Consider the following 16852-nt stretch of genomic DNA (forward strand, 5'->3'; position numbering starts at 1 on the left):
GAAATTATTTTGACTGACATGGAAAACTATAGACTGAAATGTACCATTTTTAAAAGTAGGAAAAAGTAAAAAATAGTGTTTCCCTTTGTGAGATTTACATATATATATATGGAGAGAGAGAGACTGGTTTTTTTTCCTCCTAGGAGTTGGCTTAGGTTTCCCTAATCACAGTATCATTTCTAACAGTGCCACTGATCAAGACTGTTCTTAGTATAAGCAGGAATTTTAAAAAATAATATATTTTTTTGAGAGAACTCTCACATTTCTGTAGTACTGATTTTGCCCATTCTTCTTGGCTTATTTTTGAACTCCTATAGAATCACAAAAGTACTTTACATAATCAAATGGGAGGGAAATAGGAAAATAAAGACAGACCCTAGAGTCAGGGTTATACTGCTACTTAGGAAGGCCTCACTTAATATCAAGTCTCCCAACTAGTATTATTGAAGCTTTAAGACATGTATGAATTTCAGAAAGAACGAAAAGGATTAAAACTTCATAGGGATAAAAAAGCCAAAATAAAGATGCTAGGCCAATGAAGCCTGACTGATAATTCATAAAAGGTAATTTAAGTAGCAAGTTACTGTTAGGGGCAAACTATCTTTAAAAGTAGTCAATAGGAGAATATCTAAGATGATGAGTGAAGCAAATATTTAACTCAGGTTTTATGATACTGAATAAAAATTATGCAGAGTTGTCAGTTAAGCTCCTTAGCAAAATATTACTATTAAGTCTAAAATAGCAAGACTACAAAATATTCTAGCTAAATCTAAGTGGCTGGCTTCATCAATTTTATAAAAATTAACACTCTTGGCAAATTCAATTTACCCTCTGAAAACATCCACCCAATTCCTTAAATAATGGTCGCTAATTCCTGGTCTACAGTCCGTCTAACTACTTCAGATCTGCTACTGGCACTCTGAGTGTTCACCGTTTCCTTAAACGCTGAGATCCTCTGCCAGCCATTTTTACTGAATGGCAACTCAGCTTTTATTCCCAAGACAGACCTTCAGTCTGTCATGGCTGAGTCTGTCATGAGGTCTGTCATACGAAAATCTGTTTTAGTATAAATATACAAGTAAACATTAGGCAGTGGTGGGTCATTAGGGAACCTAGTATGGAAAACTGGTATAGATCTTTAGAAGGTTAGAAGTCCTTGTGCTAGAGTTTAGAGATGAATCTTAACCAAGTACCTTCCAGAACACCCAGACCATTCCTCCTAGAATCCCTTCTAGGCTCTCTTCTAGGAAGAGAAATAAATTAATAGGTTACAAATAGGAAGCTTTCCATACAAGAATATTTTTTTCTGAGAAACTTGTTAAAAGGTAAAATATTAAGAAAAAATAAAGGGCATCTTTACGTCTGTGAAAATACGCCAAAAACCAGTACTGAGAAGGTTGAGGTACCCTTTTTCAAAACTGCTAAAGTAAAATTCCACATGTCTACAACAAAAGCGTATCCTGATATTAAATTGAAACTTAAATGGCAGCACCCTTTGCTACCTTGGTATTTCATGTTCTTAATCTTATTTAGGGGGGAAAAAAAGAGGGGGGGTGTCTAACACTAGCCTTGAATGGTGCTCATTTCCTTATTGTTTAGTGCAGTAACTGTCAGACTCTATTTAAATAAATATAGCAGCTACAGTGTTATAAATGTATGGTCCTTAATGCCAGTAACTTGATACTGTAATATAATAATACCTATCAGCACTTCACATAGACACATTTGCTATCCAAAATATACATTAAACTCCCAACTCTTCTTCACATGAAAATCAATTATACCAGTTGCTGGGACTGACATTTTAAAGTCATTCTTATACATCACAGAAAACAACAGACCAAATTTAGCATTCATGATATAGTTAGTGAGCAAGGGCAGGGACAGAAAGGTCCTTTTGAGTTTCATGGCCATTAAATTCAAAACAGCTTTTTAAAAATAAAAATAATAGAAGATCATGGATTCGATGCCAGAAGTGCAATAATAATGAAAACCAATTTCAAAAAGTATTTGCCTCTTACTTTTATCTTAAAATTCTAAGCAGATTTCTTATAATTAAGTTTGATATACCAATTTGTTAGTAAGCAAAATAGAAATAATACTATACACATTCTTTTAAATCAACCAACCTTAAAACTAGTAATGTGGAAGCTATAAGAAAGAAATCCTAAAAAGGAACTCACTTCAAAGGTAAAGCTTTATATTAAAATTTTTTTCTCTTTCCTCTGTAAAAGTCCTTCCAAATAGATTTAAATTATGGGCTTCGCTCTAGTGCAGGTGAAAATGAGTAACTGAAAATTAGGTAAAGCAGCAAACAGGGAAAGGGCATCTACAGTTCTCCCCGGGGCTCTCAGTTTCCCACATGAAACTGTGCAGCTCCCATGGATAAAGGAAGGTGTTTTACTCATTCTGAACAAGCATACAGCAATCACGTTTTCACCATCGAGGACACACCATTTTCTTTTCTTGTTCATGTTCCTGACTATTATACTCAGTGAAGTTTCAATGTAAAAAAAAATTATATATATATATATATATATATATATATATATATTTATATGCTTTATAGGAATTTTTTGGAGGAGGAGGAGGGAGGGTTGGGAGAAAAAAATGTACATACTATATAAATATTACCTCATCTAAAGAGCTTTGAGACAGTGTTGTAAATTGCATTTCAGACGCCTCAATATAATAAACATACAAAATACAGTACTTTCTTAGTTTTCTGGCAGAAGGACAAAAGATTTCATACCTGTTGGAGGACATGGGCTCAGGTTTTAGGCTCAAAATACAGTAAATTGGCAATAAGAGTGGATATCAGGTAAGAGAGGAACTATAGAGTTAATCCATTCGTTTTCATGAGCAGATGGAATTCTGAAAGGTTAACAACAATGCCCACTGGAAACAATCTGTAATATTTATACTATGAACCAGTGCAAAAAAAAAATAATAAAATAAAAAAAATTAAAATGCAATTTTCATTGAGTTAAAAAGTGCAAAGCTCTCCTGAATCCAATGTTACTGGTGAACTTGGTTTTGACAGCTTTCTAGTACTCTTTAAAACCATAAAGTGAAATCAATAAAACGAAAGTTTTCCAAAACTTTTCCCCACATTTCAGTGATTTAACTCATTTAAAATGTTCGAAGTCCTAACTGCCTTTGTCACCATAACCCTAATTTTAAAAGGAAAGTCACTCATGATAAATTGGCAAAAATTAAAAAAATATATCACAATTTCCTGATTCATTTTAGTTAATGAAAATAGGTACCTAACCAATATGATTCCTCAATAAACATGATTTATTTTCAAAGAATTTAAATATTTTCTAAATTTTAATCTATTCATGGTCAATTCTTAAATCAAAGTTCAACTTTACTTTTAATATTCAAGGCCAGACTCATTTAGGATATTAACTTCCTTCATTTTCATTTTGATTTTTAAAGACATGCTTTAGACTTGAAAATTACAAAACTTTCCTTCTGAAATTAAGGCTGTATTACTTTGCTCTTTTAAAATTATGGAGGTGCCTGTTTCTCCCACTATCTGTGGTAAAGATGTCAAACAGACACAGCTTTCCCTTAAAACTGCTTATTGCACTAAAAGACAGCAAAAACAAGTTGTCAGTTCTTAAAATAAACATGATTATGTTTCTATAAAAGATGTTGCTAATACAGTTCTATAATTATTAAAGCACTATCCTAATAAATAGAAAAAGAAGCTATACTTCAAAACACATACATATATGTTTATATATACACACATACATATATATAAAAATATATATATGAAAATCACATTAAGGTATGAGAGGCAGCAAATAAACTAGCAAAAAAAAAATTTTTTTTTAAAAACCTCAATAACCCCTTCTCTCTCTACCCAATTTCAGAGGCCTCAACCCTACAGAGTGCCAATCATTTAAAATATTTCCCCTTTATAAAAGCTTTAAGGGACTTCCATGTATTACCCATAGAAACAGAAGGCTTTAGAATACATATCACTTATAGAGAGAAAGAGTTAAACGTCTGACAGGTTTTATATTTATAGCAGCTTTAACAAACTCACTAAAGAAAAAGAATAGTTCAGGTTGCTACCACTTATGTACACATTGCACAGATGGCAAATGTAAGTTCAGAGCAGGAGGGGGCAGACATAAACTCTCACAAAAACACACACACGTGTGTGTATATGTGTATGTGTGTGTATACACACACACACACACACACATATAAAATAACTTTGTTTCTTAGTAAGCAATATCAAGAATTGAGGACTCAGAATTGTGTATGAGACATGAGACAGGAGTGGGTGTGCAAAATGAAAGTCCAGTTTGTCATGCTTCATATTCAAATGAACCAGATACATGAACATTTGAATGTCACTGGTAGCATTAGGGAAAAAAATATACGTGATAAAGGCAAGGGAGGTAGAGAGAGAAATAAAAGTGGTGGTGGGAGGATAATAAAAGGGAGAGGAAGTTCCCCAATGGAATGAACTATAAAATATACACGAAGAACATATATATCTATTATCAGTGTAGATCCAGATATATATGCATATGAAGTATACATGTATATGTTTAAAATATACACAGATACCTTCTACAAGAATATGTGAATGCACATTAATTTTTTTGCACACATAATTGTGAACAATCACTGATTATTCATGTAGGCGTGTTTTTTTTAAACCATCATTTACCTTTTCTTTACTTTTTTTTTTTTTTGCAAAGATATTTGTGCTGCCAAGCAACTTGAGGTAAAGGCATTAAAAGGGTTAGACTACAAGAACGGTGGAAACAAAAAAATGGTGACACTTCCTACAGGAGAGTGCACAAAAAAGCAGTTGGCTGGTTTCATATTGCATAATGGTGCTGTGTTTCTTGATGAAGTAAACAATCTTCCTAGTATCAACAAAAAAATCAGACCCTGGTCCCCACAGTGTTGGTTTCCATATGGCTGCAGGCATCCCCACTCAACTGACTCCACTGGAAACGTACGTTGTATGTAGATTCATCTTTCAGTTCTTCCTCTCTGAAAATATCCTTGGACTTTTTAAGCGAAGTACATTGTGCGTAAGGTATCTTGGTGAATCTGTACAGCCTTGGCAAGAGCTTGTGGATCGCGCCCATTGCTCTGTCCTGAAACGTGACTTCCTTCAGCACTGTAAGAGAATTGGCAGTGAACACAAAACAAACCCTATTCTGATGTAATAATTCTGGAAAACATTATTTGTTGTAGAAAACTAGGAGAATATTTTAGGGTGACTGGTTAGCTCAGTTGGTTGGAGCGTGGTGCTGATAACAGCAAGGTCGCCAGTTAAATCCCCGCATGAGCCACTGTGAGCTGCGCCCTCACTGAAAGAGTCAAGTATGCCATTGCAGCATGAAAGCAATGTGTAACCAATGACCATGGCTGTTCCCCAATAACATTAAAAAAAAAAAGAAGCTGGTATAATGAATTCCTATATGTCTATCACCCAGCTTCAATAATTAATTCAAGGCCAATTTAACTTCTCTCACCTGCCCAGGATTATTTAGAAGCAAATCCCAGACATCCTATAATTTTGTCAGTATATATCACTTTTATTATCAATAATCTCTCCCTTGAGTTAACTTGGTAAAGCAACTAAACCACGATATCATTCTATTACTAATAAGCCTAGACTGCATTTTTTAATGGGAACCCTTATCTTGGGCATTTGGTTCTATCATTGCTTTTCATATGGATCACTGACTCCTCTAATAGCTTGTAGAACTTTAATTCTAAATGGCAGTACTTTATGGCAAACAGAGAGGCACAGGCGGACATGGAAATACTTAAAAGAAATTTCCCAAGAAAATCCTAACATGTAGGCCATACTTGGATTTGGATCAGAGTCTGTATTTGTTATGCTTTTATATTACCTGTCATGTTCTTTGTCTACAAGATGATATCTGGCTCTGAATGCCACCAGGTGAGCATAATACGCTGGTGCAGGTATAGAAACAGATCGTGTACAGCGCACGTAAGTGTGGCAGAGCTGGTAAGTTAGCAGCTGAAGTTCATCTGCATTAAAGCAGTTATCATCCCATAAAACATGATAGTGTGAAGGACGGCTGGTACCCTAGAGAAGGCAATGACACATTCTGTTGATTTCTAAACTTTTAAATAAATATTCAGCACAGACTAAGTTATATAAAAGGCCAGCTTTGTACATTAGTAAAACATATTCTAATTTAACAATCAATTAAAAAAAATCTAGTTGATTCTGGGCATATATCCAAAAGAAGTGAACAGATATTTGCACACCTATGTTCAAAGCAGCGTTATTTACAATAGCCAAAAGTGGAAGCAACCCGAATATCCATTGATGGATCAATGGATAAACAATATGTGGTCTATCCATACAATGGAATATTATTCAGCCTTAAAAAGGGAGAAATGTCTGATACATACCATGACATGGATAAACCCTGACGACATGCTAACTGAAATAAATCAGTTACAAAAGGACAAATATTATATGATTCACTTATTTAAGGCACCTGGAATAGTCAGATAGAGACAGAAAGTAGAATGGAGGTTGCCAGGGCCTGGGGAAAGGGGGAATGAAGGGTTAGTGTTTAATAGATACAGAATATCAGGGAAGATGAAAAAGTTCTGAAGATAAATGGTGGTATGGCTGCACAACCATGTGAATATACTTAATGTGATGGATCGGTACACTTAAAAATGGTGAAAATGCTAAGTTGTATGTTACATACATTTTACATTAATAAACACACCAGAACATTTACTTGAGCTCCTATGTGTTACTTACTGTGTTAGGTACTATGGAGTTAAAGAAAAACAAAGTCAAAGGTTTCCTGTCTTTTGGAAAACACAGTTTGTAGAGGAGTAAACAGACCGTTTACAATTATAAAACAACTAATAAATGGCTATACTACTATTGGCGCTTGGTCCGATATGAAAATACCCAAGGATGTAGCTGTGGGGGAAGCCTTGGCTCTTTGCCAAGTGGGGAATGAGTGGGATTTGGCCTTTTGGGGGAGGTTAGGGTGAGGAGACACGAGAGAGAATGAACCACCTTAACAAAAGCACAGGGAGCATAACATTTCACGGTGTACCTGGGGAACAGATAATAGACTAGTATGAACAGAGTATGGTACATGAGGGGGGAAAGATGAAGTCGAAAAGAAAGTTTGGAATCAGACTGAAGGACATGCTTAGGAATTTGGACTTTCACCTGTAGGCGGCAGGGAGAGCAATGCACAGGTTTTTTTTTTTTTTTAAACAAGAGCGTTTTTAGGTGCAATGAGATTGGGGTTTTATAAAAGTAACATCAGCAATAATATGGAGGATGGATTAGAAGCAGGAAGAAACTGAAGGCAAAGGGAGCAGTTAGGAGGCTGCCGCATTAGTTCAGGTGTGAGATGAGGGTATGAACTAAGGAAACGGCAGTGGCACAGGAGAAAGATTAACTGATACTTTAACAAATATTTGAATATCATTTGTCAGACAGACACTGTACAAGGCTGGGGGAATGAAATTCAAATTATTACCATATCTACCTCCCTCAAATGATATGTTTATAATGCATATATCATATAGTGTACACTCACATACATTCAGTATTTACTGAACACTCACTATATGCCATATCCTGTATCAGGTGCCAGGTACACAGTAATGAATAAGACACACACTCCAGAGATGAGACAGATAATATATAAATAAAAACATCAAAAATTGGGCTATAAAGACAAAGTTTTTGGTTAACTACATTGGGGAAACAGTCCTGTCTTTAAGATTCAAAATGGCCATTTGCATAGCCAAAAGTTTTAGAGTAAAAAAAAAAAAATCTGTTTAACCAGCATTTCCAAAATTTATTTGAATAGATAATCTCTTTCACTCCTCCGCAATATTTATGTAAAAGTCACAGTAGTGCTCCTTGGAATAAATACATGGAGAGAAACACTAGGTATAAAATATATACTTCAATGATACAGATTTTATCTCCAGAAGGTCCTTTTAACTTTGTTTTGCTAACTGACTACCCTCCATGAAATCTAACATTGATGGTAAAGAGAAGCAGATATAGAACATAGAGAAATGAGTGGGACAATAATTTTAGAAGTTGTAAGAGTGAAATTGGGGTTATTGAGATGCATGTAAATGAAGCTTTAAGATGCAGCTCTACAGTAAAGTACATCTTCCTAAAATTTCTATTCTATTCAATGGCAAGTAGCCTAAAACAGTTTTGGGCTCCACTCTCTCAGACATCTTAGGAATGCAGATTCACTCTGTCCTGCTGCTGGAAAGTTTATGACGCACTCAATTAAAGCTTATATTCTAATAACTATATTAGCTAACAAATTAACAAAAAGATTTTCTGAAAAGAATAGACTTAAAATTTTGTAACTGAAACTTAAAGCTGTAATTCTACACTTAAACTGTTTCACATGCTTAATATCTGCCAGTAAATGTCAAAGTTTTCCATGAAGTGCTATTATCAAAAAGAAACATATGTCAAAGGAACAATCGGGTATTTTAAAGTTTTTTGAAGTTTTAGGTTAAGGACCCAATTTAGGGAGATTTATTCTATGAAACTATTTATATTCTGGTATTTTCATAGGAATAAGCCCCTCTCAAGGTAAGAAAGTGTCATCTAATTTCATGTGGAAACAATTGGGAGTGCGGAGAGGGTTGTTTCTTTCTCCTTTTTCTGAGTTTAAAAAAATATACATGTCAATGGAAGTTCCTGAATTAAAACATTTCACCCAAAGTGTAGGCTTACCTGTATTCCGGCATGGCTACAGAGGTAAAAATCAAACTCATAGGGGTGTGTAATGTCCGTATCAACTGTTGTTCCAGCTGGGATATTGCCACTTCTTCCGACCTGGATTTGTTTGGTCAAACAAATTTTGTTTAAACAAACAAGACAAATATAAAGAATGTGACGGAAAGCACTTTAAAAAATGTATAAATATATGGGCTGATCCCATGATTCACTACTTGCAGCTTGAAATATTACTTGAGCAGGCCTTATTCTAGTCCTGATTCCTATTCTTAAATGTTGCTGAGAGTGAAAACGATAAACCGCAGAGTTCTTCGCCTCTACTGATGCTTCACTGGTAGGTGATACCAATATGGGTGGGAGACTTAAAAACTTTTTCAAGTTATTTTAAGTGCTCTAATTTGTGGAACCCATACACAGCAGATACTCTGGATTGTGTATTTTATGAAAATTAGCATTTTCCTTAGAGAACAATCCGTTTTTAGAAAGAATGTGGACAACATCAACAATAGTGACCATTTTTTAACTATTTATGTGTAACCATTTATGAAATACATTAAATGTATTTCTAATCCTGAAAATTCTGCAAGTTAGGTATTATTCTGATTTGTTTGGGGGAAACTAAGGCTGAGGAATATAACATAATTTGCCCACTAGCATACAGTCAAGGCCAGAACTGAGAATTAAACACAGAATTGACTGCAAAGACCCTATTCTTTTTATTTCACACTAGCAGTTTCAACATCTTGTAAGGAAACAGACACCATGATTTTCTCTGGGTAGATACGTGAATGAAATGGGTCAAAATAATGAAAGACTCCTAATAAAACACCTTAAACACAGCTTTATACTCCCCTCCACCTCCTGATCCCTAACACATTTAAAATCATTAACTGTAAGTCTAGATTTACAAGGTGAGCAAATCAGAAACTGTCTTACTGACTCAGGCTTATTTCTGCCACGTGAGGGACTGTTATCGGGGAGTGGTTTGAGTTACAGCTGTGTACACCAACCAGCTAGCTTTCACCGAGCACAAAACAAAGAAAACAGCTCACAATCTACTAAATGATACCTATTAGGAACACACAAGTCTAACGAATACATATAAAAAGTTTTATTCCATGTAGACAGGTAGCAGAATGCCTGGGTTCACATCGCAGTGTCTAGCTGTGTGAGCGAAGGTATTTTACCTGTCTGTGCTTCTGTTTCCTTGTTTATAATGATCTCTAATCTATTATTAGTAGTAATATTTAGAGCAAAGCGGAAAGGGAAGCAAACGAATGGAAAACTGGCATGACTAAACAGCAGATGCCAGTAATCCTTAAATCTACCTGAGGTTTTTCTAATCCTACTTGTGAAGAAACCTTTAGTTTTCTAGGTGCTGAAATGTACCTAGTAATTTAGGGTCAAAAGTCTTTAGTAACCTGGAACTCATAATAAAACTGTCACTACTGTTATCAGAGAGGTGGTAGAGGACAATGAGGAGCACGCTGAGCCAGCTTGCCTGATCTGAGTCCTAGCTCTGTCAATTACTAGCTGTGTAACCATGGGAGGTCATTTAACCTCCATGTGCCCCAGTTCCTTCTGTGGAAAATGGGGGATAATAATAGTAAGTGCCTCAGAGTGTTGTTTTCAAAGATCAAATGAATTCAATTTATAAAAAATACCCAGAACGATGCCTACTGCTACTATTTCTTTTTCCTTATTATTACCAACATCACCATCATGCTACAACTAGCTAACCTTTATTGAGTACTGAGTATATGCCAAGCATAATTCTAAGTGCATTACATATTTTAATTTATTTAATCCTCTCAACCACCCAAATACGGTTAATATTAATATTATCCTAACCTTGCTGAGAAAAAGGCACAGAGATGTTAAGTTACTTGCCCTAAGTTACACAGTGAGTGTAACCAAAGACCAAATACACACCAAAGAAAAGACACTCCTGTAGTCTCTCAGTCTTTTCTATTGAACCCCCATCCCAAGGGGACACTGACACTTGAAATCCTCAGGTTTTTCTGCTCCAAGGTTTGCAGGATGAGGGGCAGAGCACTGGAAATGATAGCAAGACTGCTACTTGCCTATGTTGCACACAGACAAGAAGACATATTTCCCTAGGTATTCATACCTCCTTCCCTCTCCTAATTATAAAAATACATATTCACATTATAAAGTACAGAAAATGATTCTGTGAATGTTAAAGGAAGCATTGTTTAAAAGTTAGTTTGCATGAATTCCCACTAATCACTCTAGAAAGTCACTAGCTTTTAAAAAAACTAATTTTTACGCAATATTTAAAAAAGTGTACCTTTTTTCTTCTGAACATTGAAGGAAAATATGAATAGAAAGAACAATTTTAAAATTATGAGTTTCTTCGCAACAACAAAAAGCATTAATAGGATTTTGAACATTTGGAGTGTTACTAGAAATTCCAGAAAGTTAAAAAGTAACCATTAACCTATCTTGAGGCTTCTATACTCATAATCTGCTTTGTTGAAATCTGCTACTATATATTAGAAACTCTGCTGTTGGCAGAAAGCCTTTGTTAAGTACTCTATGAAATATGTTAGATAAGCTTGGCAACAGATGTAAGATTACCCTTTCTGTCCTATCAGCACAAAATAATCGAGTGTGATGTCTCTTCTGAACTACGATGTAGGTTATTCCAGGTTGATAGTCTTTCTCCAAACTGATGCAGGCTTCTCGAATTGCTAGTAGTTCATAATATAATACCTAGAGAAGATGAAATAGAAAGCTTTGATATAGTCAGTTGTTCTCTTATACATACTTCAAAGTAAGATAATTATTTAGTCTCAGTATTTCTTAATCTCATCACTTTACAGCTAAATATACTCTCTATTCCATCTTAACTATTATCAGAGCATGATCTCAGCAGTCAAGGCTTACATACCCATAGTAAACCCTTTAAAAGGAAAAATCGAAGGAAGTGTCTAGTTTAACTTTAGGAACTCGAAATTTAATTAAGGCTTCTAATTTCTAAACTAGACACCATATTATAAACACAATATCTGATTTAACCACAGTATGATGACATCCAAGGCAACCAACCTGCCTAAACTGTCCCTCTGAAACTCCATCCCGGTAAAAGATGATACGAGTAGGTTTGAACCGAGTTGACTTATAAAATTGAATGAGAAGCTCTCGGACCATGGAGGCCAAGTCCTGGATGATCTCCTGTCGGGGTCTCTGAACTCTTACTGTGGCACAGTATCTGCTTGGGTGGGCATCCATACTACCCACAACCTAAGTTGGAAAAGTAAATAGAAATTAAGATAATCAAAGCTATATGAATATGAATTTACCGCAATTGAACAATTTGAAAAAGGTACGTGGATTTCATTTAAATTTGTATTTTACTGAAACCTTACTATTTACCACTTTGAGAGCATTTTGAGAGTAATCAATAATTCCCAGCAAAGAACAGAATAAAAGACCTAACACAGGGTCAAAAACTATTTTCCTATAAGTAGGCTGCACTTTACATTTAACATTTTATCGATGTTCTGGTAGGCCTAAAGATTTGTAAGAAAGAAAAGAGACAAAAAGATGTACATAAAGAGAATAGGTGAAAGGAGATAAGCGAAAAAGAGGACCCATTCAAACCCGTGATTTCTCTTTATATCTTTCACACTTTAGCAAACCACCCTGAAGCCATACTTAAGACTTTGGCATCATTTTAGAACTGTTAAACTTCATAAATTTCAAAAGAATTTTTCTTCTCTTACTGTAATGTCCTAGATCAGAAAGCTTGAATCCATTGTCAAGTCTTACTGTGTTGTATTTGTGTTTTGTATCTGGTCCTTAGAGAAGTTAATCATGGTTTTGAGAGTAGCTATCTTAATTTTCTCTTTCCGTGTCTTGTTGAATATTGTTAAGTGTTTCAAGCAGAGAGAACTCTGAAGCATGAACTTATAAGTTCACCTTGACTATAGTCACTTACAGACCTACTGAAGCATATCTCTGGGATCTGAATACTTGTAAAATGTCTACACATCACTCTGATCAGAGCCTAGGCTGAGAACCAGCTAGTCACTCTGCCTTCAGCTTCTGTTTCTTCCTGGGTAGTATTTATATATCAGTCATGCTTCAAAAATGGAACTTTACACCCCCATGTTCACTGCAGCATTATTTACAGTAGCCAAGACATGGAAACAACCTAACTAAGTGTCCTTTGATGGGTGAATGGATAAAGAAAGTGTGGCATATATACATGTACAGTGGAGGATTATTCAGCTATTTAAAAAAACCCCTTTTTTTTATTGTGGTAAAAGTGGTATACAACATTACATATATTTCAGTGTAAAACATTTTAATTCAATATCTGTATATACTACGTAGTGGTTACCACTATAAGTCAAATTACTGTCCATCACCATACAATTGATCCCCCTTACCCATTTTCTTTTCCCCAATAACCTTCCCCTCTGTATCTGTTCCCTGTATCTATGAGTTTTTGTTTTCTTTTGTTTGTTCATTTGTTCTGTTTTTTTTAAGTTCTACATACAAGTGAGATCATACGGTATTTGTCTTTTTCTGTCTGACTTATTTCACAAAAGACAAATACCGTATGATCTCCTTATATGTGGAATCCAAAAACAGAACAAAACAAAAACAAATGAGCTTATACGCTAGACACAGAGAACAGACTGGTGGCTGGCAGAGGCGGTGGTGGGTAGTGGGTGAAATGGGTGAAGGGGTCAAAAGGTATACACAAACTTTTAGTTATTAAAATAAACAAGTCATGGGGATGTACTGTACAGCATGGTGACTATAGTTAATAATACTGTATTGCATATTTGGAAGTTGCTAAGACAGTGAATCTTCAAAGTTCTTATCACAAGAAAAAAGATTTGTAACTATGTATGGTGACAGGTGTTAACTAGACTTACTGTGGTAATCATTTCTCAACATATGCAAATATTGAATTATGTTTACACCTGAAACTAATATGTTATATATTAATTATACCTCAGTTATAAATATATACATATATACAAAATATATACATATATACAGTACTTCAAAAGAGTATCTAACTTCCTGTTAGTAATTGAAATGTCTTACTTATTTGAAACCAAAATATGGTCTTTTGTCTTAGTCTGACTACAAAATAATCACGAGTTTTTACAAAATGAGCTAGAACTTGCCTACTTATTATATACATGGGGTTGTATTTGTTTTTTCTTTATTTTCCATATGTAAAAAAATGAACTCTGACCATCTTTCCCTTGAATGGTGTCTCACTACTAAAAAATAAATCCATATCCATTCTGATGACACAAAAAGACTCACAAAAGCTTACTAGACTCACAACCCGTTATGCTACACTTCAATTCCCTGAATTTCTCCAAACACACCAGGTTTTTACAATCTAAATTTAAATTGTATCACTGTTAAGGTAATATCTATTATACTATGTGGCATTTATTACTTACATTTGTTTTTCACACTAGTCTTTAAGTTCTTGGGAGCAGAAGTCATATAGCAAAAATAATCAATTAATAAAATCTATTTACAAGACCTCTGATAATCATAAAAGTGGATATTTGGTTTAAATAAATTAGTAGGAAAGGGTAATGACTACCCACAAGTCTAAAAGAATTCAAATATGCTTAAACTTTTTTGGAAAAATGATCCCAAAATAGCAAATCCAAAGTAAGTTTTTTGAATTTCTTTCTTTCTTTTCTTCCTACCTTCCTTCCTTCCTTCCTTTCCTTTCTTTCTTTCTTTTATCATTTTATCTTCTATAAGAACATTTTTATGACTATCAGAGATGGCTCAATACTACTTCTAGGACACTTGATATGTAAACAATTTCTGAAAAATAACTATAAGGATACAAAGCAATATAATTTATTAGTAGATAAAAGTCAATTTTCTTCACTAATGAAAATAGTTTTGGAATCATACATGAAAATTTTAATGTTACTATCATTTTTAAGAATAAATAAAATTTATCAGATTGTTAAAACTTACAATTTATGTAAAGATTATTATAATGGATAGAAAAAATACATTAAAAATAAAAATATTAAATATATTAAATATATTAAATATAAAACTATATTAAATATAAAAAATAGTTTAATTTCTGAAATTTATCAAGTATGCCTAAAATATGTTGACATTTTCAAAACGTTGGCAGCTGTTAAGATCAAGCAACTTTCAAATTGGGTAATAAAAGATTATCTGGCTTTCTGTAATTTATAAGAAATATATTTAAAAGAACTGACAGAAAAGTTACAGATATAGAGGTGGGTAAAGATATAATAGGCAGATGTTTAAGTGGAAGTGACAGTAGTAAAACAAAGAATGCAGGCGCAAAGTACTAAATTGGATGAAGGTGGAAGATATTTTATAATGAAATAAAAGCAATAATGTTGTAAAGATTATGTAGGGTGCCACATGGGTACTGGACTTATCAGGGGGATCACTTCATAGATTGTGTAGATGCCTGCCCACTGTGCTGTACATCTTATAGAAAAAAAAATATATATATGGTCACAGGATGTAAAGTACAGCCTAGGGAATATAGTCAATGGTATTAGAACAGCTATATATGGTGTCAGAGGGGTAGTAGACTTGGGGGAAGGGGTTATCACCTTGTGAGGGGTGTAAATGTCTAATCATTATGTTGTTTGTACACCTGAAACTAATATTAAAAAAAGTAAATTAAAAAAAATACAATCCACCAAGTTTACATGTAATGCATCTTTCTGTATCAAAGACACTATTGAAATACATGAACAAACTCTTTGAATTACAAAAAGTAACTGAACATATACAATCATGGATAGGTCAAATAGACAAATTCAAGTCAGAAACAGAAGATTTGAGCAATACAATAAACTTGATTTAATAGATATATATGGAACTTGTAGCCCCCAAACCAGAGGCAGAATCATTCTTTTCAAAAACATGAAGAACATTTGAAAGTTGGCTCTTTCTATATATATTTATAAAAGTTGGTTTCAAAGAAAATATCATTAAAATTCAAAAAGCTGAAACCAAAATATTGATCTTCGTCCAAACTTTACATAAGATAAACCTGGCTAATGACACTCACAGCAGCAATAGAAGGCTTCTTCCCATCACCAGCCGGTGGGTGAGTGACATCTGCTCCCAAAAAGATCACTGGTTGCTGGAACACAGAAGGTCTTAAACACATTTTTTTAAGAGTTAGAGAATTCATTTTTTTCATTATCCATATATCTGTTTCATAATACTGCAATACAACTGCCAGATGCTGACCGAGCACACAGGAGGTCCTATGTCGATGGCTTCATAGGCCTGAAATGCTGACAGCTTTACTCTTTTAATTCATCAATCCCTGGTCAATGAAGTAAAAGCTGTCACAACATATGTCTAATGTCTTACTCAGAGCAGTTTTCCACCGTAAGCAGTGGTGATGGCGGATGCAAAGGGCAATTACTGCTAGCATTCTTTGTGACAGGCATAAAATGCTAAACTTCCTCATGTTAATCCACTAATTGGTATCAATCTTTCTCTCACCTACTTACATTTTAAGTTTATGTAATCTCTCAAGGAGACAAAGAATCATTAAACTTCACATTGAAAGGGATTATGAAAGTCTACTACTCCCCCACCCCTGGCCAAAAGTATAAATTTGAGTAACATATATTTGTCATAAAAGTAGCTAGCAGTTACGTTTTTTTCTAAAACTATATCCTTTAAGATTCAAATGACTATTTCTTAGTTCTTGGGCTTGTTGATAAAATTCTATATTCATCTCACTTTTGAATCTCATCTCATATTTCATAGGGATAGGAAGTAGAGCAGCATGGAAAACAGGGAAAAAAGAGCTTTTGTGTCAAACACACATAGGTCCATCCTTATTGAAATGCTTATTTGTGGTGCATACTGGTCAAGACATTTAACTTTTTTAAAGGCCTGGTTTTTCAACTATTTTTTTTTTTTTAAGCTGAGCCATCCTGCCACCTGTTGGCAGCTCAGCAGCTGTTTAGCTCAGGCCAGGAATTGAACTGCTGTTGCTCAGAGCTCAAACTCTTGAGCGAGCTCTTAACCAAC

At 34.4% G+C, this 16852-nt stretch overlaps 1 protein-coding gene across 1 annotated transcript in view; it reads right to left on the bottom strand.

Annotated features, from left to right (window-relative positions):
- Positions 1-2566: 2566 nt before the first annotated feature.
- AGO3 (argonaute RISC catalytic component 3) overlaps positions 2567-16852 on the bottom strand; it is a 113988-nt gene continuing 99702 nt past the window's right edge. The window contains exons 13-18 of the mRNA XM_019657568.1: positions 15870-15960; positions 11852-12046; positions 11381-11515; positions 8777-8878; positions 5904-6103; positions 2567-5161 (exon numbers count right to left, since the gene is read on the bottom strand). Of these exons, the coding sequence (XP_019513113.1) occupies positions 5053-5161; positions 5904-6103; positions 8777-8878; positions 11381-11515; positions 11852-12046; positions 15870-15960 (832 nt within the window). The 3' untranslated portion in view covers positions 2567-5052. The remainder of the gene's footprint in view (positions 5162-5903; positions 6104-8776; positions 8879-11380; positions 11516-11851; positions 12047-15869; positions 15961-16852) is intronic.

The sequence above is a fragment of the Hipposideros armiger genome, unplaced genomic scaffold (assembly GCF_001890085.2).
Source record: "Hipposideros armiger isolate ML-2016 unplaced genomic scaffold, ASM189008v1 scaffold_10, whole genome shotgun sequence".
Classification (NCBI taxonomy): Eukaryota; Metazoa; Chordata; class Mammalia; order Chiroptera; family Hipposideridae; genus Hipposideros; species Hipposideros armiger.